General features: G+C 61.7%; 2 protein-coding genes and 1 pseudogene across 10 annotated transcripts in view; 2 read left to right on the top strand and 1 right to left on the bottom strand.

Moving 5' to 3' along the window:
• The window catches only part of DIP2A (disco interacting protein 2 homolog A), a 62,038-nt gene extending 58,900 nt beyond the window's left edge, over positions 1–3,138 (top strand). For 3 of the 9 annotated variants that reach the window (XM_036238081.1, XM_036238082.1, XM_036238076.1), the window contains one exon: positions 531–1,284. In XM_036238081.1, the coding sequence (XP_036093974.1) occupies positions 531–1,193 (663 nt within the window). In that variant the 3' untranslated portion in view covers positions 1,194–1,284. Of the gene's footprint in view, positions 1–530; positions 1,286–1,738; positions 1,914–2,380; positions 2,505–2,885 lie in introns of those variants that run through there. The other 6 variants (XM_036238077.1, XM_036238083.1, XM_036238084.1 and 3 more) reach the window with 4 other exon arrangements.
• A 748-nt stretch (positions 3,139–3,886) lies between these two features.
• LOC118614922 lies at positions 3,887–4,005 on the top strand (annotated as a pseudogene).
• A 5,687-nt stretch (positions 4,006–9,692) lies between these two features.
• S100B (S100 calcium binding protein B) lies at positions 9,693–14,832 on the bottom strand. Its single transcript, XM_016143566.2, has 3 exons — positions 14,748–14,832; positions 12,692–12,830; positions 9,693–10,817 (listed from the first exon to the last, which is right to left on the bottom strand). The coding sequence occupies exons 2-3, from the start codon at positions 12,827–12,829 to the stop codon at positions 10,677–10,679; spliced, it is 279 nt and encodes a 92-aa protein (XP_015999052.1). The 5' UTR covers position 12,830; positions 14,748–14,832; the 3' UTR covers positions 9,693–10,676.
• Between the last annotated feature and the right edge of the window lie 6,731 nt (positions 14,833–21,563).

Genomic DNA, 21,563 nt, shown 5'->3' with positions numbered 1-21,563 from the left:
AGCAGCCAGGCTACCGGTACGGAGCGTCCCCAGGACCAGGCACAGGGTCCCTGACCTGTGCACCCCTGGAATGTTCTCTGTGGGGCCTGGGAAGGGCTGGCACCTGCGTCTGTCCTGGGTACACGGTGCAGGTATCAGCGACGGGACTAACGCGGTCAGGGGCGCTTCGTGTGCAGGGTCCTGGCCGGAGCCAGGAGGCTGCCGGAGCCGGGGGACAGAGCCCTTGCGGGGCTGGACGGCCCCTCGCAGCTGCGTTCCCCGTGAGTGAGAGGCGGGCTGCCCCAGGCAGAGCGGGGCTCGCGTAGCCCGTCTGCCCCTCACCATGTCCAGAACCGGGCCTGTGCGAGGGCCACGGGAAGGAGGCTAGGAGTCCTGTTTGTGTTTGTCTGTCGAAGTCTCTTGCTTGTGCTAAAACTCAAAGTCAGATTCACGTTGGCTTTAGAGCCCTGTCCCAGGCTCGCGGGCCGCCTGCTGTTTGGGCCTGGGGCAGGGGCCAGGCCGCGCTGCCTCTGACGGGGCCTTCTTTGCAGATCCTTCCCGGGGTCAAGGTCGTCATTGCGCACACCGAGACCAGAGGGCCCCTTGGAGACTCGCACCTCGGAGAGGTGAGGTGGCCATGCCGACTGGTCCCCAACACACACGTGTGTTCTCCTGGACACAGTCCCCAGCATGATTCCAGGGTCCCCTGGGATGAGCACCCCACTCTGTGCTCCCCAGTAGCGCAGGGAGAGCCTGAGTCTTTCAGGAGCTGGAGGCCAGGGGAGGGGGGGCCACACACGGCCCAGCAGCAGCAGGGGGTGGGGGGCTTGCAGATTCCGTGGCGGGAGGAGGACCTCCTGCTCCTGAGGACACGTCCCCGGGACGCGGGCTCTGCAGGGCTCGTGGCGACAAGCCTGCGTTTATGCCCGTGCGTCAGAGTAGCTTGGGACAGGTGGGACTCACTCCCTGGAGGCCGGGAGGCAGGGAGAGCAAGACCGCGCCAGGTCGGCCTGTGGCGACGGGAGCCGTCTCGTGCTCCCAGTGCCAGGCTCTGGGGACATGCCATGGCACCGGCGTCCTGGCACCAGGCGGGCACAAGGACCCTGCTAGTCCATGCTGGGTCCGGTGGGTGGCACACAGACACTGCCCAGTCTCAGTCCAACCAGGACCGGTGTGAGCGAGCCCGGGGGCTCCCGGGGCCCGCGGCACCCTAGTGGGAGCACGGCCCTGTCCCTGGGCTGGGCGGGTTCCTGTGGGGCCTGGTAGGCGATGGCGCGCCCCACGGTGGGCACGCAGGGCCTGCTCCAGGCTGGGTCCCACGTCTCCTGGCAGACAGCCCCGTCACCTCTTTGGGTGCTGCCTTGGGGAGCGCCGAGGGCCAAGCGACTGACTATGGGTCCAGGGAGGGCCGTGTGAAAGGGTGCCCCAGGGGCCCAGGACACGGCACCACTAGCCCGTGAGCACACGTGTGCGGGCGAGCCTGGTGCCGTGTGAGCCTCCGCCCTCCCTCGTGCCTCTGCACGTGCAGGCCGCGCCGTCCGCGTCACCGCGCGCGAGGTGAAGGGTGGGGGTCCTGGGCAAGACCTCCCTGTGCGGAGGCCACAGACGTGCCGGCCTGCTCCCCGTGCCTGGCCCACGACCGAGCGCACGGGGCGGGGGCGCTGCGGACGCCCGGCCGCGTGCAGTGCTCCGCCCGTTCTCCGCGAGGGGCGTCTGCGCCGGCACCTGCACTCAGCCGTCGAGGCCCTGGCGCCCGCAGATCTGGGTGAGCAGCCCCCACAACGCCACCGGCTACTACACGGTCCACGGGGAGGAAGCGCTTCACGCCGACCACTTCAGTGCCCGGCTGAGCTTTGGCGACACCCAGACCACTTGGGCGAGGACCGGCTACCTGGGCTTCCTGCGGAGGACGGAGCTCACCGACGCCAGCGGAGGTCAGCACTGCGCGGTCCGTCCCCGCCCCAGGGGTGTGCTGCGCCTGGGGCCTCCCGCCAGCCCGCCCACCGGCCCGCGGGAAGCCCGCATCCTGGCGCGAGGCGCCGGATGTGCCGACGGCGGTGTTCTCTGGAGACTTCTGTCTCCCCGCGGCTGCCCCTCACTGCCCTCGCGCGCTCGGCCTCTGCCAAGGATGTGGGGGCGTTGGCCCGAGGCTGTCATGTGCTCCTCGGGGAGAGCTGCCAGCTGGGCTCAGCACCGGCGGCAGCCTCTCCGCACGAGGCCGGCTGGTCCTGTGAGCACCTCTGTAGCCAGACGCTGCTGTTTGAGGTGGGAAATGCCTAAGGGATCCGGCTCACGCCGACGTCATGTCTAAGCGGAGGGGGCAGGGGCGGCTCCCCGCCCAGGGAGCCCGACGGGGCGGCGTCCTGCCCGCCCCTGAGGGAGCCGCCTGTGCCGTTGACAGAGCGGCACGACGCGCTCTACGTGGTGGGGTCTCTGGACGAGACGCTGGAGCTGAGGGGCATGCGCTACCACCCCATCGACATCGAGACGTCCGTGGTCCGCGCACACAGGGCCGTCGCCGAGTGGTGAGCACCGGGGGCGCCCGGGGCCCACACACCCTGCCTCTCGGGGACCTGGCTCCGGACTCGCTCCGTGGAGCCCGCCCGAGACCCCGAACGCCCGGGCGATAGGCTCGCCCCCCCGCGGCAGCCCGAGCCCGGGCCCAGGCGAAGCTCTCGCCCGGGGCTCGTGACTCCGTCTGCGTCGGGAGCGTGCTTGGGGCAGGTGTAGCCCTCAGTGTGAGGTGACGCTCCCGGGGCCGGGACAGTTCAGCTCAGCAGGCGTCCTGCACGCACAGCCGGCGTCGCCCTCGAGTCGGGACCGCGTGGGGCAGCAGCGCCTGTCGGTGCACGCGCTTCCCGGCCCGGCGCCGCCTACCCCGCCCTGATGCCACGTTCTCCCCGCAGTGCCGTGTTCACCTGGACCAACCTGCTGGTGGTGGTGGTGGAGCTGGACGGGCTGGAGCAGGACGCCCTGGACCTGGTGGCCCTGGTGACCAGCGTGGTGCTGGAGGAGCACCACCTGGTGGTGGGCGCGGTGGTCATCGTGGACCCGGGCGTGATCCCCATCAACTCCCGGGGCGAGAAGCAGCGCATGCACCTGCGGGACGGCTTCCTGGCCGACCAGCTGGACCCCATCTACGTCGCCTACAACATGTGACGGCGCCACCCCGGCCTCCGGGCGCTGGAACCCAGGGAGACACAGAGAACCCGTCTGCCCCGAGCACTGCGCCTTCCCCCCACTCGCACAGGCTCATCTGCGAGTCCCCAGATCTCCCTGAGAAGCCACTTCCTCTCTCTTCAAGGGCCCTTCCACAAACAGAGGCGTCAGTATTTTAACGGGGGCCGCCTGGGAAAGGCGCTGGCGGTGGGAGGGGCACCGCGGGGCGGGCGTGCTGCCAGTTTGCACTTCTTCAGGCGAGAAACATAGTTCTTGGCTTTTAGAACATAGTGATTTATTCCTAGTCCCGATGGCAGGCTCCTGTGCAGAGTCTGTGTGAGGAGGGACTGAGGCCGCCCGGCCCACTCGGGCCGTGCCCGGGGGGCCGTGTGGAAAGGTCGTGGAAAGGGGGCGGCCCCCCCACCGTGTTCCCACTGCCACTTTCTATGTCGAAACAGGCGTGTCCAGCGGGCTAGCACATTGTCACTGGCACTCGGTAAGTGCCAACTGGGGCTGTCGAGGTAGATGCCCTGTTTCAGAAAGATAAGGCAGCATTTAGTTGTGAGCCCCTTTGGGTTTCTGACTTCATGCTTGTTTTCACGACATCACCACGTGAATTCTTCTCAGTATGTGCTGGGGGTAGTTTTGTCTCGAGTCCCCGATGTAGAAGCTGTGGCAGAGCCCCTACGGCAGGCAGGCTCAGCCTGGCCTTCGCTTCTGGAGTCCTGTGCCTATAAAATTTGTCCAAGTCCACAGCCATGCCGCCCTGAACATGCCTGATCCCTCCTGATCTCAGAAGCTAAGCAAGATTGGGCCTGGTTATTACTTGGATGGGAGACCACCTAGGAAGACCAGGTGCTGTGTTTTTTTAAAAAAAAAAAAAAAAAAAAAAATGGCCAAACCATATTCAGTTGCTTTATTCCAGTGTGGCTAAACTGAGTGGTATGATCTAGCAACCCTAAATCAAGGCAAAGAATGTAAGTTCCTTAGAAACTTCGAAGAATTTGAAGTGAAGTGTGAATCTAAGAGTATTTTTATATGGCTGGTGGTGAGTGTTTCCTGAAGCTGTTGGGTTTGGGGGACCCGGCGTGGGAGACTTTGTGAATCGTGACAGCTTCGTGGAGACAGCCAGGTTTTCTGCGTGTGGCCTTGGCCAGTGCCTAGCAGAGCAGTTACTACTCCTCCACCATTTCCATTCCCTACCGAGGAGGCCTAGCCGACTCGCAGCTCCCCGTGTGTCCGCCCACGGTGGCGCAGCGAGTCACCCGCCCGGGCGTCTCTGCCCTCTGTGGTGATCATGTACGCACTGTGACCGACCGCTTGACCTACAGAGGTCGTCACTGTGGGCTAACGGGTGTTCCTTATGCCGGCCAGGGAGAGAACCCTGACCTCGATGTTGTAGCTTTACAGCAGGCAAATACTGTAAACATTTTGTATTGAAAAGTAGGTGGCAGTAAGACAAGGTGTCTTGAAATTACGTCTTTAAGAAGCACATTAAAATGTTTTAAAATTACTCTGGGAATTCTGTATATTACATTAAAATTTTTTATGTCATGTTAATAAAAGTTATTGACTTTGTAATTATGCATTTTTAAATGTGTGAAAAAATTTTTTAAATCACCCTACGTAGGGTATATTTTATTATGCATTTCTTTTTTCTGAAAATAAAAAAGCATTTATGCTTCCAGCACAGATTCACAGAGCACATTGCAGTGTAAAGAAGGGGTCTGGCACCCTGTTTCTGGGTAACATGGCTGCATCAGGGTTTGGTGAAAACCGTTTCAGGGATTTTTTTTTTTTCCTTTAAAAAGTTTTTACAAAATTAGGATCATATATTTTATAACCAGCTTTTGTACCTAATAAATCGCAGATTTCTAATCTTCTGTGTATATTCTCCTACATACTTTAACGACCGCATGGTGCGCGTGCGCCAGGACTAGTGGTGGCTTTTACTCGTCACTGCCCCGTGGGCAGTGCTGCTGCAGACCCGCTCGCGGACAGCGTGTGGGGACGGGCGGCTGTGCCCCAGCCCGGGGCCTGCAGGGAGCGAGCGAGGGTCCCGCAGCCCGACAGCGCTGGCTCAGGATCAAAATAAGCCCTTGCAGTTTGAGTCAAATAAGCGTCGTGTCTAGTGATGTTGAATGTTTCTGTGTGTTTATGGTCATTTTTATTATGTATTCGATGTGTTCTATTCAGATTTTGCAGTTCTTATTGTGTTCAATGACTTTTTTTAATTATGGATTTATAGGAGCCCTTTTATATTAAGAACCATAAGCTCCATCCACATAGTCCATTCTTTCTCTCATGGGTCATCGGTGTTAATTCAGGTTGTATTTTAAGTGTTCTGATTATTTTGTGCAGACTATGGCTACTTGTGCTTCATTTCAGGCTGTGACTATAGCTATTTGTTTTGAAAGTGATCCTGCTGAGACGGTGCGCATAACCTCAGCGAGGGGGTAACTGGCCTCCCGCGGCCGCCCCGCTCCAGCTCCAGCTCCGGCTCCGCCTCCACCTCTGCGCCTCCCAGGCGGTCTGAGGGCCGAGAGGCCTGGCCTGTGCCTCGGCCTCGCCAACGGCGCACGTGGCCTTGCCGACGGCGCGCGTCGCCGGGGAACCGTGCGCGCTGACGGCGCGCGTCGCCGGGGAACGGTGCGTGCGTGGCCGTGCAGAAGGACCAGGAGGAGGCCGCCTGCCTTCCCTGCCGGGCCCTTCCACGTGAGTCCCGGGTTTTGACGGGCCGAGGCAGACGTGCTTCCTCTTTGAATTGGGTGCAGTGGCCGTGCTGTGACACTCTGTAGCGCGTCCTCTTGTGTGTGACATTCAGCTTCAGAAATGCAGGATTCTTCTGCAAAACTTGAGAGACCCTTGTGTGAGAGAGGAGGTGGCCGGGCCCCTCTCCCCTTTCCGGGGGCAGTCTGAGGGCGGGCAGCCCCACCCTGTGCACCCCCTCCTCCCCGTCTCCCTGCCCTTCAGGGTTTAATGAGGGGTTTGGGGGGATCTTTGTGGAGTTGCCGCAGGTGGCGCCACGTGAGAAACTGAGGTTATTCCAAGTTTTAAGTGCCAGCTGAATACAGGGCGCCATATTCCCTAGATGCTCCAAGTGACTGAGGAGCCAAATACCGCGGATGTTCACTGCGGATGCCACGTAAGGGCCGAGAGCTGGAGAAGCGCCGTGACCAGGTGAGGCGGGCAGAGGGCGCACAGATCCCTTGTCGCCGCCAGCCGTGCTCTGGTGGAGTGGGATACCAGTTCAAAGAGAAGCGTTTATTTTGCACTGAAAAGTGCAGATAGAAGGTCACTTCCTAGCGTGATAGCCTGAGAAGCGCCATGGACATGCCAGCCAGTAAAGCAGGTGAAAATTGCCCTTTCGGAGATGGTGATTTGCCAAGGGCCTGGCGCAGATGGGGCAGCAGCTGTATGTGGAGGTCGGTCGAAGAGGCGGGGTCTGGCGTTGGAGCTGAGATTGTCCTTTGCCCCACGCACACCCCCCGCTCCACCCCGAGCCCTGCCCCGTGAGGCAGAAACCCCACTCTGGGTGGTGTCCACGAACGCAGGCTCCGCCTCCACGCCCCCACCCCTCCTCCACCCCCACCCCCACCTCGCCCAGGCTGCATCCTGAGCAGGTGCACCTGAGGCAGGGGCTCGTCTCCTATCCAGCCTCACTCTACGGCTGGAGCCTCTGCCTGGGACGAAGCCCACGGAGAGTGCCGGGGCCCCGGGTGCCCCAGCCCCGCTCACGCGGCGGTGGCTGCATGCCAGTAGATGCAAGCTCAGAAGACCCACTGCTGCCCCCCACTCCACTGAGCACCCAGCGCCTAAAGAGGGGTTGTCAGAAGCCTGGGTCCAGAACCCCGTGCCGTCAGACAGCTCCTCGTCTTCTCCCAAAGGGACGGCTTTCTCTGCAGAAGGGCTCGGAGAGCTGCATGCTCAGGGCGCCCGGCATGGGCGCCCAGGCGAGGGGCAGCTGGGAGGAGGTGTGCGGACCCAGTGTAGACACAGGCTACGTTGCAGGCCAGCTCGTTGGCAGGAGAACCAGGGGGAGAAGCTGGGAAGGACCCTCTGGGGGAGGAGGGTTCTCAAACCCTGACCTGGGAAGCGGCAGTCACGAGCGGCAGCACCACCGAGGTGGCCAGTGACGCCGTGCGCAGGACAGCGGCCCCGCAAGGTGACGAGGGGGCCGGCTGGGTCCTGCGGCCCGGCGACTTCACAGCCGTCCTGACGGCGTAGCACAGTGCGCCGCTCACGCGTTCGTGCTGCCGCTGGCGTGAAGACACCGGCACTGGCGCTCCTGAGAGCGCGCGCGGTGCGTGGCGCCCGGCGCGGGAGACGCGGCGGCGGCGGCGCGGGCTGCGCATGCGCCCTGCGGCCGTTCCGGAGCGTGCGCGTTCTGCTGCAGGAGCCCGGCACGCCGCCCGCAGCCCCGCACGGCTGGTGCCCCCCGCACCTCTCGGTGGCATCGCCCCCCCCCCGCCTTGTGCTTGACCTAGTCTCGTGCTGTCTGGTCAGCAACGTGCTGTGGGCCAGTCCATCCAGGTGTGTGCAGGTGCACTCACGAAGCTCGCATGAATTCGCCTAGTGACATGGTGCCCCGAACAGCCCCGTCATGAAGAGGTAGTGCCTGTGTTCCGTCAGCTAGTCCTGGATTTGCTCAGAGTCGGCTGGCTACAGGGCCATTTATGCCCACAGAACAGTGTCAGAAAGAGCAGAGAACTCAGCTGGCAACAGCTGGGAGTGGTTGGCAAGGAGACCAGAGAGCCGGCCAAAGCCGCTGTCACTAAACAGCATCCACGAAGAAAGTAGCTCAGAAAACATAATTCAAGAAATCGAAATGCTTTATTGGGAAATATTCACTTAACGCCCAAGAAAGTGGTGAAGGAGTGTTTGAGGCACAAGGAAAAGACACAGAAAAAGAAAAGGAAGATGACCGGTAAGTCCAGCTACGTCCGCGCCGACTACATGCAGGCAGGGTAAACCGTTCGAAAGGCAGAGGCCTCGGCCTGCGTGTGCGCGTCGTGACCTGGGTGTGCTCGGGGTCGCGGCTCGTGGCAGGAGTGCCGCCCGGGCTTCGGGCGGAGACAGCAGCACCTGGCGGTGGGGCCAGGGCGGGCAGCGTGGGGCCCTGCGGGCCCCGGAGCCGGCGGCATTGCCAGGGCAGGGCCGCCCGACGGGCTCCTCTGCCTGCGGTCGCTGCCAGGAGAGCTCCGTGCTGCCGCTGGGGGCATTCTCTGGGCGACTGTGGCCCTGTCTCCTGGAAGGGACTGGTAAACTGATGGGACACAGGGAATTCCGTGCGGCCGGACTGGGTCGTGGGGAAAGCACCCTGCGGCGACAGGTCACGTGAAAGGCAGAGTCCTCGCAGGGACCTGATCGTCCCTGAGGATGCCTGAGACAGCTGTCCCTGCCCTGTGCCTTGCCCCAGGGTGCCTCAGCCCACCGTGTGGGGGAGCCACCGCCATGCCTGCGACCCCACAGCGCCTCGGTGGGGGCAAGTCCCTCTCAACTGAGGACAGGAAGAGATGGGTGCCTTACAAGCCTGAGCTGAGGTGCTGCCAGGGAGCGAGGAGAGGGGGCCTGTGAGGGCTGGGGGGAGCAGTGTCCTTGCGGGGGGGCTGTGGCTGTGAGGAGTGGGGGACCAGCGTCCTTCCCCGGGTCGGGAGGGGGGGGCTGGGGGGAGCAGTGCCCTCCACTGCGGGTGAAGGTGCATCCCTGGGCGTGGGGTCAGAAGGCAGGCTCTCCAGGGGTCTGGGACACCTGCCCTTCCCTGTGGTTTAGAAGCTGGCTGGACATCACAGGCTGAGTCCCCTTGGGATTCTTGGATCAGTGGGGGCAAGAGAGGCCTGGCTGCACCTGGCCGAAGCCCTTGGCTGTCCTCTGGTGAGGGGAGACCCCTCGCTCACCACAGCCACCTCCCTGTCGCTGCCCCCCTGCGCAGGGCTGTGCGGCCCTGGCCTGGCCGTGGGGACATGGCCCGCCCCCTGCTCCGCCCATGTCCCTGCCTCAGCCCAGGGCCCCACCCGCGTGACAGGGAGACAGATGGCGTGGCCCGCGGTCCCCCAGGCCGACCCGCGGGTGGGACCCCGGGGCCCGCTCAGCGTCCAGGCTGGCCCGCCTCTCCAGGAGCGCCCCCACCCACCCCCTGCCACGGGAAACCCCTGGGGCGCCCCCCTCCCCGGGGCCTGGGAACAAGCCCAGCTGTGGGGGGCGGGGGGCCGCCCCTCCCTGTGTGCGTACCACCGGCAGCGTCTCCCCAGGCACCGCGCACTGGCTCCGGGCGCCCTGCCTGCGGGGTTCGCGTTTCCCCTGGGCTGTTGGTACTGCTGCATCGGTCCCGTGGGGCCGTCTGGGGACTGTCCGGGGGTCCGTGGTGCTGGGGGTCTCCCAGAGTGGGAGTTCAAGGGCGGGAGCTCGCCCAGTCCAGTCACGTGGACAGTGTCCCCAAGGGCTCGTGAAATGGCAGGCACCGCCCAGCACCCTCCTCTTCTGGACCAGCAGGTGCCGCCGACCGAGGGCCCCCAGACCGCGCCAGGCACTCGGCTTACCACGGTCAGGACTGTGAGATGTCGCAATGCTTTTATTTAATGCAAGCAGAAGCCACCGATTGATTTATGAATTCCCAAGGGATCTGTGTTCTTGACTAAAACAGAAAAAGGGGTGGATAAGATTGACTCGGATATTTCTAGAAGTGGTTTTTAATATTTGTAACTTAATTAGGTGAAACCGTTTACTTGAATTCGTGGACGCAGAAGCTAACTTCGCCCACAGTGAGGAGAGACTCGCCTCAGCACAAACAAGCTGGTCACTGTTCAGTGACCGGCAAGGAGGCCGAGAGGGCCGAGCCTGGCAGCACAGGGGTCTCCCAGAGGCCGAGGCCAAGCCAGCCCTGGCCCTGAGCCCAGGCACCCCTGCCGCAGGCGTCCCACAGACCCCGCGAGCACGAGCCCTCGGCACAGAGCTGCTGGATGCAGACTGACTCTGTTCCGATGAGAGCTGAAACGTCCGTGTTGCTGAGACACGTGATCATCTCCCCTTCGGAACTGCTGGCCTTCAGCATGGACTCGGCAATCGCAGCCTCCCCCAGGGAAAAGGACCTACGTGTGGCCGTGCTCTGCAGGCCGCGTCCGGTGTCCTGTGCACCGGCGACGGGCGCCTTTTCAGAGGGAGGCGGGCAGAGTGTGCAGGGTTAGACGCAGCGGTGACTAAGCCACAGGGGCCTGTTCAGCAGCCAGGGGTGCTCTTGGGGGTTAGGGTTCTACATAGCCGTGGCAGCCGGGGTGGGCACAGGCTTCGTGGCTGACAATTGACGTTCCTAAGTGACGATTATTGATTTCCCGGGACTGGGAGCTCGCACGGATGCCTAACACAGCAGAAGTGAGGATGGGGCCCCTAAAAGCAGCCCTTGGAAGGAGGGTTCCCCTCTTCCCTTCACAAAGCAGTAAGCCCCTAGTTAGCTACGGCACCTACTGGCCCGCGAGCCCCTGCTCTGTGCTTCCTGCGTGACCTTCATCTGTGACAGGGACAGCCCGGCCCTTCTCCCTGGTTCACTCCTGCTCAAAGAACTCGTGGCAGGCAGTGGTGACCATGGCAACGAAGGCCATGAATTCCCGGAAGTCACATTCGCCATCCCCGTCGAGGTCCAGAGCTTCCATGACTTTGTCCACAGCTTCCTGCTCCCTGATTTCCTGTGAGAGATGAGAGAAGGCACCCAGCCCGTTTTTAAGCGGAATTTAGGGCCGTAAAAACATGACTAACAGTGGGCTGGTCTTAAAGATCAGTATCAGAAACAATGTAAGATATAAAATGCAAAATGCCTGGAGGACTTCTCCTGCGACCAGGGGCTGCTGGCCGGGGGCCAGGCCTTCTCTCCCTCACTCCAGGCCCAGTGAGACCCACCTGGGCTCCTTGTAAAGACCGAACGGAAGAAGCAAGATCTGAGAAGCTGCACTCAGCACCAAACAGAACAGCGGGAAAAGGGAAGCATTCAGCGCGGCCAGACGGAGGGGTGCGAACGTCCTGAAAGGAACGACTGAGTCTCCGGCCCTGCGCTTTCTGCCCCTGCGTGCGGAGGTCCTGCAGCAGGGGCCCCCGCGGGCCGTCTCGTCTGACGGGGCGTTTTGTCTGCAGCAGCTCGGGGGCGTGGCGAGCCGCTCGGTGGGCGTCATGGGTCATGGGCCGTCCCTGAGGTTCCCCTCGCAGCACGGAGCCAGGTGGATGGAGTTGGAACCGAGGGCGAACGGAGGGGGCAGGATGCGGCCTTGGGCTGCGCAGGCGGGGCCCGTGCACGTGGGTCCCATGGGTTTGCTTCTCCACTGAAACGGGCTTGGTAAAACCAGGCAGCAAATGTTCACGAGGCCTCAATACACTTCCCATGAACTGCTTATCTTCCACAAATTGTGGTTCCCACATGCCAAGCCGGTTTCAAATCACTAATAATAGCAGTTACTGGTTATCACACGCTCACTGTATGGTAAGCACCTGACAGACTCTGTCTCATCTCATCCTACAACTGAGAAGAAACTGGGACTTTCTGCTCGTTGAGTTAGAGGATTGTTGGGCCTGGACACCGAGCGCACCGAGAACCCAGGCCCAGAGTCGGACGAGGGCCGCCCCCGCCCCGCCTCAGGCCTGGCCCTGCCGTCACAGAGATGGGGTGTGTGGGTGGGTGTGGGACAGGAGGACCCCACCAGTCTGCTACCTGAACCTGGGCTCCTCCTGCGCTTAGTAGCTTGGCCGGCTGCGACAGAGGCTGCCGGTCGCTGTCCCAGGGCCCCGCCCTGGGTCTCTGGAGTCTTCCCCAGGACTGGCCTGCCAGACAGGAGTGCCCTGGCTCACTGGCTGGCCATTGCCCCCGAGTGGTTGGTCACTTCGGTGTCCTGGGTTCTGGGCGCTGAGGGGGATGGCAGTTCACTGCCTCCAGGCACAGAACAGTGTGCCGTGAGGCGAGGGCGGCTGATTCAGGCAGGAGCTGTGGGCAGGGGAGTGGGTCCTCGGCAAGGCATCTGGCTGTCCCCCCACAGGCCAGAGAGGGACCTGCCTGGGGAAGGGGCCCGTGAGGACGGTCTGAAACTGAAGGCCCCTCCTCTCCCGTGACCCTTAGCCCCCGAGGCCTGCAGCTGGCGCAGGGCACTCTCTCATGCCCTCAGTCAGGTAGGCCCTGCAGCCCATGCCAAGCTGGGCGCCTCGGACGTGGAGGCCGCGTGCTCGGGCCTGAGTGTGCCAGGCTCAGTAAACGTGTGCTGAGTGGCACACGTTTAAACATCTAGCTGAAGCCACAGCAGCCCTGGTCCTCCAGGCAGACGCTTGTCTCTGACGTCTTTCTAACGTGCTGGCTGTGGCCACGCTGTCGCCGTCGCGAGCCCATCCGTGCCGCCGTGGCTGTGGGGGGCACCCAGCTTCCTCCAGGGGTCCTGCCGTCGTGGTCCTGCCTTTGCCTGGGAGAGGGCAGGACCCCTGGGTCCTGAAACGGAGCGGGGCCACCCCGGGGGCTGCTCGGAAGAGACGCGGGCGGCTCGGGGCGGGGCGGGCGCACCACCCGCGGCTCCGCGGCGAGACTCACCTCGAGGAAGTGCGGGAGCTCGTTGCTGAGCAGCTCCTTGAGCTCGGACTTCTTCAGCTTGTGCTTGTCGCCCTCCCTCCCAGAGTACTGGTGGAAAACGCCGATGAGGGCCACCACGGCCTTCTCCAGCTCGGACATCCTGGGCCCAGAGGAGACACGCGCCTGCTCACGCCGCCTGCCCCGCCGTCCACGGCCGGCGCGCGCGTCGCCCCCCTCGGGCTCGGGCGGGGCATCGTGGGAACCCCGCGGCCGTCGCACTTCACCCCTTGACTCCTAGACCACCCTCCGCTCCTCCCTGCCGGCCGCGTCCATACCGCCCCGGCCTCCGGCTGCCGGTTGGGTTTGGCCGATGGGAAACCAGCAAAACCGGGCGGAGCGGCGAGGGGCTGCGGGCTCCGGGCTCCGGGCTCCGGGCTGCGCTGTGCCCCACGGCGCTGTCACTCCGAGGCCGGCCGGCGACAGCGCAGAGCCGGAGGAGCACAGGCACCGCAGGTGCTCTGACGCTCCCGGCAACACCTGGGGCCCGGGGGGGGGGGGGAGACCCTGGCCCCCCGCAGCACACCTGCGCTTCTAAGCAGCCCAGGGCAGTGCGGGTCCCTCCTAGGGGTTTAAGGATCATGAAATGTGGGAATTGCTTTCCTTTGAATTAATATGTAAACAGTTACTGGAAAAATAAAGATGGTCGGATTGCCACAATCTTTTAAAAAAGATCAGTGAACCGTGCCTCGATTTACTGGAAACAGACGCGTCGTCAGGCCCTACACCGCCCCCGTCTGCACCGCCCGGGGAGGGGCGGGGGGGCGGGGCCGGGGCGCATGCTCACTGCCGTCCCTGGGTCGTCAGAGGAAGAAACGTCCTGCCCCCCCCTCCCCAGCTCAGCCCGGGCAGGAGCGTCTCAAAGAGCCTCTCAGCTCAGGCTCCCCAAACCTCAGCCAGAGGAATTTGCTGACTTTCCCTTGAGTTCTAATTATTACAGAATCCTAGCATTGTCTTGGTTAAAAATAAATGCAAGAAGTACATCTAATTGATAAATATCATTCCCGTATTGAATATGTCACATCGTAAAAATAAATTGGAATAAAATATTTGATTATTTCTGATTTCCCAAAGGAAAGAGAATTGAGGTTTTTTGTCTTGTCCCTATCTTTCTTAAAGTTGCCCTACTGATGATCAATCTGCTTTGTTTTGCTTTTAACTCCCTGAAAACCAGATCTAGTACATATAGATAGAACGATTCAGCCGGATTAAAATTTTTATCATTTCATACTTTCTTATCCTTTGCACTCGTTTTCAATTACTGATTTTTTTTAATGAAACCAACCAAACAAAAAACTTTTACATCATCCCAATGCTTCCCAAAGGCCTTGACGATTTGGAGACGGAGACGTTAAATTATTTTTCATGAAGTATGACTAGTAGGACTTTTTAAAAGGAAAAGCATGAAGCATCCATCTCTTTTCCTCAGAACCATACTACAAATTAAAATCTTTTCCTGCTAAGCCTTCCTTTTGGCTAAGAAACAACCGGTGATTTACGCGGTTTATCTTTTCAGAGAGACGGAAACCCCCAGGCGCCCTCCGAGCTCCGTTCCGGCCTCTGTCGGCCTCTCGTCCTTTCGTTCATCTTTCCACATTGAAAATGAAACTTCGGGGCTTTGACGCCATGGAGGGCCCCGCCAAGCGAGGCGCCCTGAACCCTCACCCCATTTGCCCTTTGACCCACTATGTAGTTTACTTGCAGACCTCTGGGGGGTCAGATAGCTTCAGAGTGGAGTCCCGGGGACCTTGGGGTCACCGCCCAGGGCTAGGGGGGCAGGGAGGCAGCAGAGAAGGCATTGATATGGGAGACCAGGCCGCCCTGTTCCAGGGGTGTCAGCAGCCGCCCCTGGGTCCCGCAGAGGCTCCTCTGACTCGGGCCTGAGCAGGTGAGCAGAGCAAGCGGCCTTGTGCCCACCGCACAGGTATGAAGCACACCCTTGAAATGCTGCAGCTACCGCCCGTCCCTACCCCACCCTCTCGGGCTCATCCCCCGAGAGAAGAGCAGGCTCCCCACTCACGTCAGGCCTGGGCTGCTGCTCTGGTCACCTCCTGGCTGCAGTGTCCCGAGTGGCAGGGCCGTGTTTTATCCCTCCTCTGGCCGGCCCATGCAGGCCCAGGCAGCCAATGGGGGCCGAGGGTGGGTGGGGGCGGCCCCGGCCAGGCCCCCTGGGACTGCACTTGGGCCAAGGAAGACAAGGGCCTGCAGGGCAGGAAGTGGGGAGTCAGCTTTTTGTGCCATTTCTAATTTATGCGTGATGTTGATGATCTGAAAGCCAGCTTTAACCAGTTCAGACAAAGCCGCCCTTCAGCCAGGCGAGCCTAGTCCAAGCCAGTTTCCAAGGCAGAGGCCCCAAGCCCCGCTGTCTCCAGCCCCTGCCGGCCACCCGCAGGAGGCCCAGGACATCAGCGCCCTGAGCCGAGCAGGGCTGCCTGGAGCAGCTCCTGAGGCCCGTGTCTGCGGGGCCTGACCTGTGTGGCAAAATTGATACCTAGTGCTTTTAGGGAAGATCCTGCTTAATGTGATTGAGAGCACATGCCACATGCACCCCAAGGCCTCCTTCACCCCAGGGTGCACGGTCGGGGACTGCCAGAGCCGGACGGCGCCCTGGACAAGGCCTCTGCAAACTGCTCTGCAGAGGTGAGGCCCCGTGCCCTCCCTGAGACAGGCCCACAGGCGGCCAGGGGGAGCTGCCCAGGCCTCGCCCCCGCCCCCGTGGCACCCTGCCCAGCAGGTTCAGGCAGGAGCGGGGGTGAGCGCTGCGGGGTGCGCTGGGGACCGAGACCTGGAAAGCGCTGCTCCAGGGCCCTCCTGCTGGCTCGGGCGCAATGGCCGAGTGGCACCGCAGAGACGTCTGTGGACCCTGTCATGTGTTGTTGTCAGTGTTACTGGGAAATCCCTGGTGGCTCAACACCCAGAAGTGTCCCTGGAAGCAGTGTGGGGCTGGGCGCTGGGGCCTGGTCCCGGGGGCTGCACCTTACAACGCGCTGCCTGGGGGGGGGGGGCAGGGCCTGCAGCGTGTGTGGGCCCCGCCCTGAAGGGCACAGACGCAGCGTTTCGGCCCCACTCAAGGGACCCCCCCCTCCCCCGAAAAGCAGTGGCGACGGGCTGTCCTGTCGGGCAGAGCCTTGAGCAGCACACTGGGTCGCCCAGTGCATCTGCAGTGACGCCTGGCCAGAGTACGGACGAGCGTCCATTCACGCGGGGTTGCTCACGATTTGGTTGGCCAGCAGCTCTGCAGGAACAGGACCGGAGGACCGGTGACAAGGAAGGCTCTGGAGGAGGCGGAGGACACACCTGGGACTGAGCGACTGCCCCAGTGGACACGCACTGCGGAAAAGGCTCTGAACAGTCGGGGGCGGGGTCGCCCGTGAGTGTCAGCCAGCTCTGCCTGCCACCGCTCCGGGGCTCACCCAGTGCGTCCGTGGGCAAAGTGGCCTTGCGGCAGACAGGGAAACGCGCATGCGCTCATCGTCATGGTCTCCTCACGAAGCTGACCAGCTCCGGCTGCCGCCGAGTGCCAGAGCCGCTGACGGCCAAGACCTGTGCTGAGTCCACGGCGCCCAGCAGATGCCTGCTGGCCAGCTGACTGCAGTGGGCCTCTGCGTCATAGGAGGGGCAGAGGCCTGTCCCCCCTGGAGTGGACACACCCTGGTCGTGGAGTGGACTGCCCCGTCTGCACTGCTCCCACCCAACACCCCGACCCCACAAGAGCTATCCCCATTGAAACGGCGTCTGGGCAGCTTCGCGCATGACCAGGGCGTGAAGGAAGTGTGACAAGGCGCTCATGCCCGGAGGTGGCCAGCCCGGTCGCCAGGCGGACGAGCTTCCTGAATAGCCAGTCGTAGCATCCAGTGGGGGCAGCACTGGAGGGAGGGGTTCTGTATCACAGGCCACCGGGAATCGGGGGCCACCCCATGATGCTGTGTCCCCCAGAGCCGGGCACATGGGTGTGGGAATCGAGAATTGGAAGTACGCTGTCTATGGTCCGCCTCCCTGAACATGTCTGATCCCAGCCATCCAGGAAGCTAAGCAGTGTCCGGCCTGGTTAGTACTGGGATGGGAGACCACCTGGGAGTGCCGGGTGCTGCAGGCACTTGAAAAAAAGAGAGAGAAAAGAATCAGAAGTATGCGTGCTCCGCCCCCTACGACACTTAGTAACCTCCTCGCACGCAGGTTGTTGGTTTCCCGTCCTTGGTTTCCCGTCCCAGCCACGTTGGCGCCGTCTAGAGATCCTGGGATCCAGAGGGCCACGCCTCCGCCAGGGGTGGGCGGTGCCCCACCCGGCCACGCTGAGCCCGCCGCTGGGCCACTTTGCCCCTTCTGCCTCTGAACCAACAGGCCGAAAGGGGCAACGTGCTGGCCGGAGTGGCGGATCCCAGCTGGCGCAGGGCAGGTGACCGCGGCACCTGGGGGCCCTGGGCTGTGGGCCCTCTTAGTCCTTCCGTGGCCAGTGAAGGCCGGCGGAAAACTGCAGCCACCAAAAGTCACAGCGCGGCAGGGCCGCAGGGTCAGGTCCTTGGGACGTGAAAGTCTGGTCACTGCCCACGGCGGAGCCAGCAGCTTCCGGCTGCGGGCCAGGGCGCGGGGCCAGGGCGCCAGGCCAGGGCGCAGGGCGCGGGCTCTGGCGGAAGGACGTGCGCCAGGCCTCACTCGCCACCTGCGTCCAGCGAGGCCCGGCGGCCTTGCGCACTTCTGCCTCTTGTGCGCGCTTACTCACCCACCATTTGCTTCTGTCTCCTCCCCAGGCTTTGCCTGATAAGCCCCGTGCTGGAGGGTGGCCTTCCCGTGAGGCGTCCAGGGGACTGGGCTTTCAGTGGAAACAGCTGAATCCAGGAGTAAATATCGCGGTGGGCACGGGACTGTTGCGTCCATGCGTCTTCCCGTTGGGGACGAGTCTTCACTCGTCACACAGGTGGCTGTGCCACTGCAGACAGGTGCGATGGCTTCGTTGCGACGCGGGATCCAGTGCGCGTGCCGGGCTCGCCAATCTGCGTGTCGGGGCGCCGCGCGGGGGGCCGGGCAGACGCGCGGGGCTGGAGCGGCCCTGCCGGAGGCGGCGCCCGCCTCGTCTCGCCCGCCGTCTCTCCCGCTTCCAGCGCGGGCCCCGCTTGGCTCCGGCCGCGCGTCCGGAGAGGGCAGCGCTGGCGACCCCGCGGCCTGCCCTGGGCTGCGCGGCCTCTGCGCCCCACACCGGTGGCGCGGAGGGTTCTGTGACCTCCCGGCGGGGTCCCCGCCAGCCCCAGCCCCGCCGGGCGCCCCGCCTGCCCGCGTGCGCCCCCAGCGGTGCGCACGAGCTGCGAGGCGGCGGGTCAGCGGGCCGAGTCTCCCCAGTGCAGACAGAAGGCGCGAGGCGCCCAGGTCGGAGCCACCCACAGGACAACCAGTGGCCAGACGGTGCAGTTCGCGGCGTTCCTGGCCTCGGCCCAGCGCAGGGCCTGCGCCTGGATGCGGTCGCTCGTCGGGGGTGTCGGGGCGGTCGGCTGGGGACCGTGGCGCTGAGCCCGCCCCTCGTCCTCCCGCCTCAGGGTTCCTCCCGGCGACAGTCCCGCCCCGCGGCCTGGGGAGAGCGCGGCCAGGGCCCAGCGGTCTGGGCATGCCTGGCACCAACGCGCAGGACCCTCCGGCACGCCGTGCGCTCCTGCCCCAGCAGGCGTGCTTCAGAAGGCGGAGAACCAACCGCGGACCTGCCCTGGCCCAGGCAGCAGCGAGCTGCTCCCACTCAGCGCGGACCGGCCTTGGGGAGGTCTGTTCTCAGTCATCGCGCCTCAGGCCCAGGGAGCCCTTGGGGTTCTCCGTGCGGGGACTGTCATGCCCATGGCAAACGTGCCCCGTTTACATTACTTTGCAGCTTCTGTACCTTGATGGACCCACTGATACACTAGGCAACACAAAGAACAAAACGGTTGATTGATTTTTTACTAATCTTTCGTTAGTCTAAAATGTTTTCAGAATATTTGAAAAGAGGCTATATGGAAAGAGTAAACTCAGCAAAAGGACAGAGTGGAGGAAAATAATAGCCCTACTGCCTGGGTCGATGATTCCTCATGAGGACATAAAACCCCGACCTGGTACACCACCCAGTGCTTCCGACAGCCCAGGCCTGAGCTTTTCCCCACATCTCCGGTTCCCGGCCCCAGCGGGGTTCTGCAGTTCAGCTCGGTTCCGACCCCAGCTGTGGGCAGGTGCCGGCCCCCCAGTCAGGGCTCAGTCTCACAGCACTGCCCCCCTCCAGACATCGCTTGCAAGTCCCAGGCCACATGTACTTCTGACTGACTGCCTAAAGATGGGGGTCCCCCGACCCCTCCTCGCGTGCTGCAAATTTGCCAGAGTGGCTTCCAGAGCTCCGAGAAACACGTCACTTAGTTTGCACTCACTTTGGACGGAAGGAAGACGTGTGCGGATGGGGTCTTGGGGCTCGCAGCCCCCCTGCTTTCGGGGTGCACTGCTGCCCCAGCACCGCCACAGCTCACCAACCCGGAAGCTCTTGAACCTTGTGTTTGGGGTTTTAGGGAGGTCCCACCCTATAGGCACGGTGGATTGTCACTTACCTTTGGTGACTGGCTCAGCCCCGAGGGTCAGGGCGGGGCTGCGAGGTCCAGCTGTCTCCTCTGTGGTGGCTCCCCTGGCGACCAGCCCCCACCCGTAGGCCTCAGGTCTGCTCATTAGCATCATGTTAGGCGAGGCTGGAAGGTCCCACTGGGAACAACTGTGCCTCCCACACCGTCACCCCGGGGTGACAGGGTTTTATAAGCTCTGCCAGGGACCAGGGCACGGCCCAGCTCAGTGCGTATTAGACCACATCACACGATGTAACAGGCCCTTGGAAGCGTAAAGGGTCTACGCAGGGGAGGGCTGCGCAGTGGCCCCGATGAGAATGAAGCCTCAGAAGGCAGAGAACCCAGAGAACCAACCAGGGCTGCTTGCTGCAGAGCCGTCACTGCCTGCCATGTGGAGCCCCGGAAAAAAGTGTGAGGGACACTGGCCGGGAGCCATCTGCCAGGTGAGTGGCTGTGGCACCTTGAGAAATGGCCAGCTTCTCCGTCTGAGGTGCCAGAAGAGGTGACGGAAGCTCAGCCCCCCACGTCTAGGCTGCCATTTCTCTTGATGCAGAGTCAGCCATGGGACCCACCAGGAGGGTCTGCTGGCAGAGGAGTGGGCTGCCAGGATGCGGGGGCAGCAGCATCCTGGGGGGCCAGGTCCGCTTCCCAGACCCAGACCGGAATGCCTTCTGCACCTCGGTGATGGGGCCAGCGGGCATGTAGCTTCTGCCGAGTCTCCTGTCACTCAGGGGCCCTCCTTCCCACCCACCCCTTGTCCACTGAACAGCCCTCAGCGCCACTTAGTTCACTGACCAGACCCAGGCCTGGCGTGTCTGCGCAGGGGCCGGAGAGTCATCAGGCTCGAGTTTCCAGGAGGTGAGGCCTTGGGCAGCGATGTTGTTCTCTCACACAAAGGACAATGCCATCCGCCACCAAGCTGCTCACGAGGTTCATAACAGTGACCCATGTCCAAGGGGAGAAAGGAGCCTGTGTTCCAAAGGGACGTGGGAGAAGGGACAAAGGCTGTTGTTGTGGTAAATGCAAGTCGCAGCAGTGGGGATCGTTCCCACTGCGAAGGAGGCTGCTGCCACCGCAGGCCCTGGGGAGCCAGGCGGGGTTCCGGTCCTGCGCTGTGGGGACACCTTCAGCAAGTGACTGCACGATTCTCAGCCTCAGGAAAAGAGGAAAAGCAGCACCCCTCAGAGGGGTGCTGGAGCAGGAAGCGAAGTTGTGCGTGCACGCACACGCATGCACACGCACACACATGCCTGCACCAGAGCATACAATGTGCAGCGCCTAATGCATTCACTCAGTGGTCACTGTTATTATCATAGAAGTTTCTCTTCTATGTATCAAAGTACTTGGCGCTGTCAGGTGAACTGGTAGACAGAGCAGACGACGAAGGACACAGATTTCTTTCTGAGCCAGTCCAGGAGGTTCCAAAAGCGCAGGACAAACTCGTTGGCCAATCTAGAAGACACAATTTGGCAAACGCGATAGAGTACCTATTTCACAAGTATCACATTTCATTATTTTTATACCACATCAGAGTCCACGGATCCTTCCGTTCTCTCCCCAGTCATTCCAAAACCGGTGCTTCCATCCAGGAGGGCAGCCCGGCGGGAGTGGAGCTGCTGGGGTCCATGGCAACGTCAGCGCCGCTCAAAACAGCAGGGCTTCTGTTTTTGTTTTTCAACTTTTTTTTTTTTTTTTTTTTTTTGTACTTTTGAGAAAGAACTGGCAATGAGCACAGTGAGCGCACTTTCCTCCACGGCTCTGTGCGTGTGAGGTTTCTGCCCAGGGAGCTGCGACCCGGTGAGAAGCCAGGGAAAGGCAACAAAGGAAAACCGCGTTTCCCCTCTCAGGAACTCTGCCGCAAACAGTTATTTGAATATACTTTTAATAACTTTTAAGGACTCCTGGAAATTTGTCATAAAATCATGTCAGGTTTTATGTTTTAAAAAAATCACTAGATTAGCCTCTTCGGTTTTTTACTAGATGGGAACATTTTTTTTTTACTCTGTAATCATCACACATTTTTGTCACTTTGTCCATTGTGGGCCCAGAACAGCACACAGTATTCAGCCACAGTAAGCCAAATGAACAACAAAAACCTAATCAAGTGATTGTTAGAATGTTTAACTAATGAAGATTCATATACCTCGATTTAAAAATGCCTCTGTAAGACTGAACCATCTCCAGTGAGAATGATCCAAAAGGCAGGAATGAGTTTTAAATAATGAGATTTAAATAAAGAATATACCAAACAAAAGAGAGAATATGAAAGGTAAGGA

This window comes from Rousettus aegyptiacus, unplaced genomic scaffold, assembly GCF_014176215.1.
Source record: "Rousettus aegyptiacus isolate mRouAeg1 unplaced genomic scaffold, mRouAeg1.p scaffold_m13_p_20, whole genome shotgun sequence".
Taxonomy (NCBI): Eukaryota; Metazoa; Chordata; class Mammalia; order Chiroptera; family Pteropodidae; genus Rousettus; species Rousettus aegyptiacus.
The sequence above is the reverse complement of the archived record's forward strand: the minus strand, read 5'-3'. Positions and strand labels throughout refer to the sequence as shown.

Bases quoted from the DNA above. Each gene is read 5' to 3' on its own strand.
- S100B (XM_016143566.2), bottom strand. From the start codon at position 12,829: ATGTCCGAGCTGGAGAAGGCCGTGGTGGCCCTCATCGGCGTTTTCCAC. The intron at 10,818-12,691 runs GTGAGTCTCGCC...CATCTCTCACAG, and splicing joins AGCTCCCGCACTTCCTCGAG to GAAATCAGGGAGCAGGAAGC.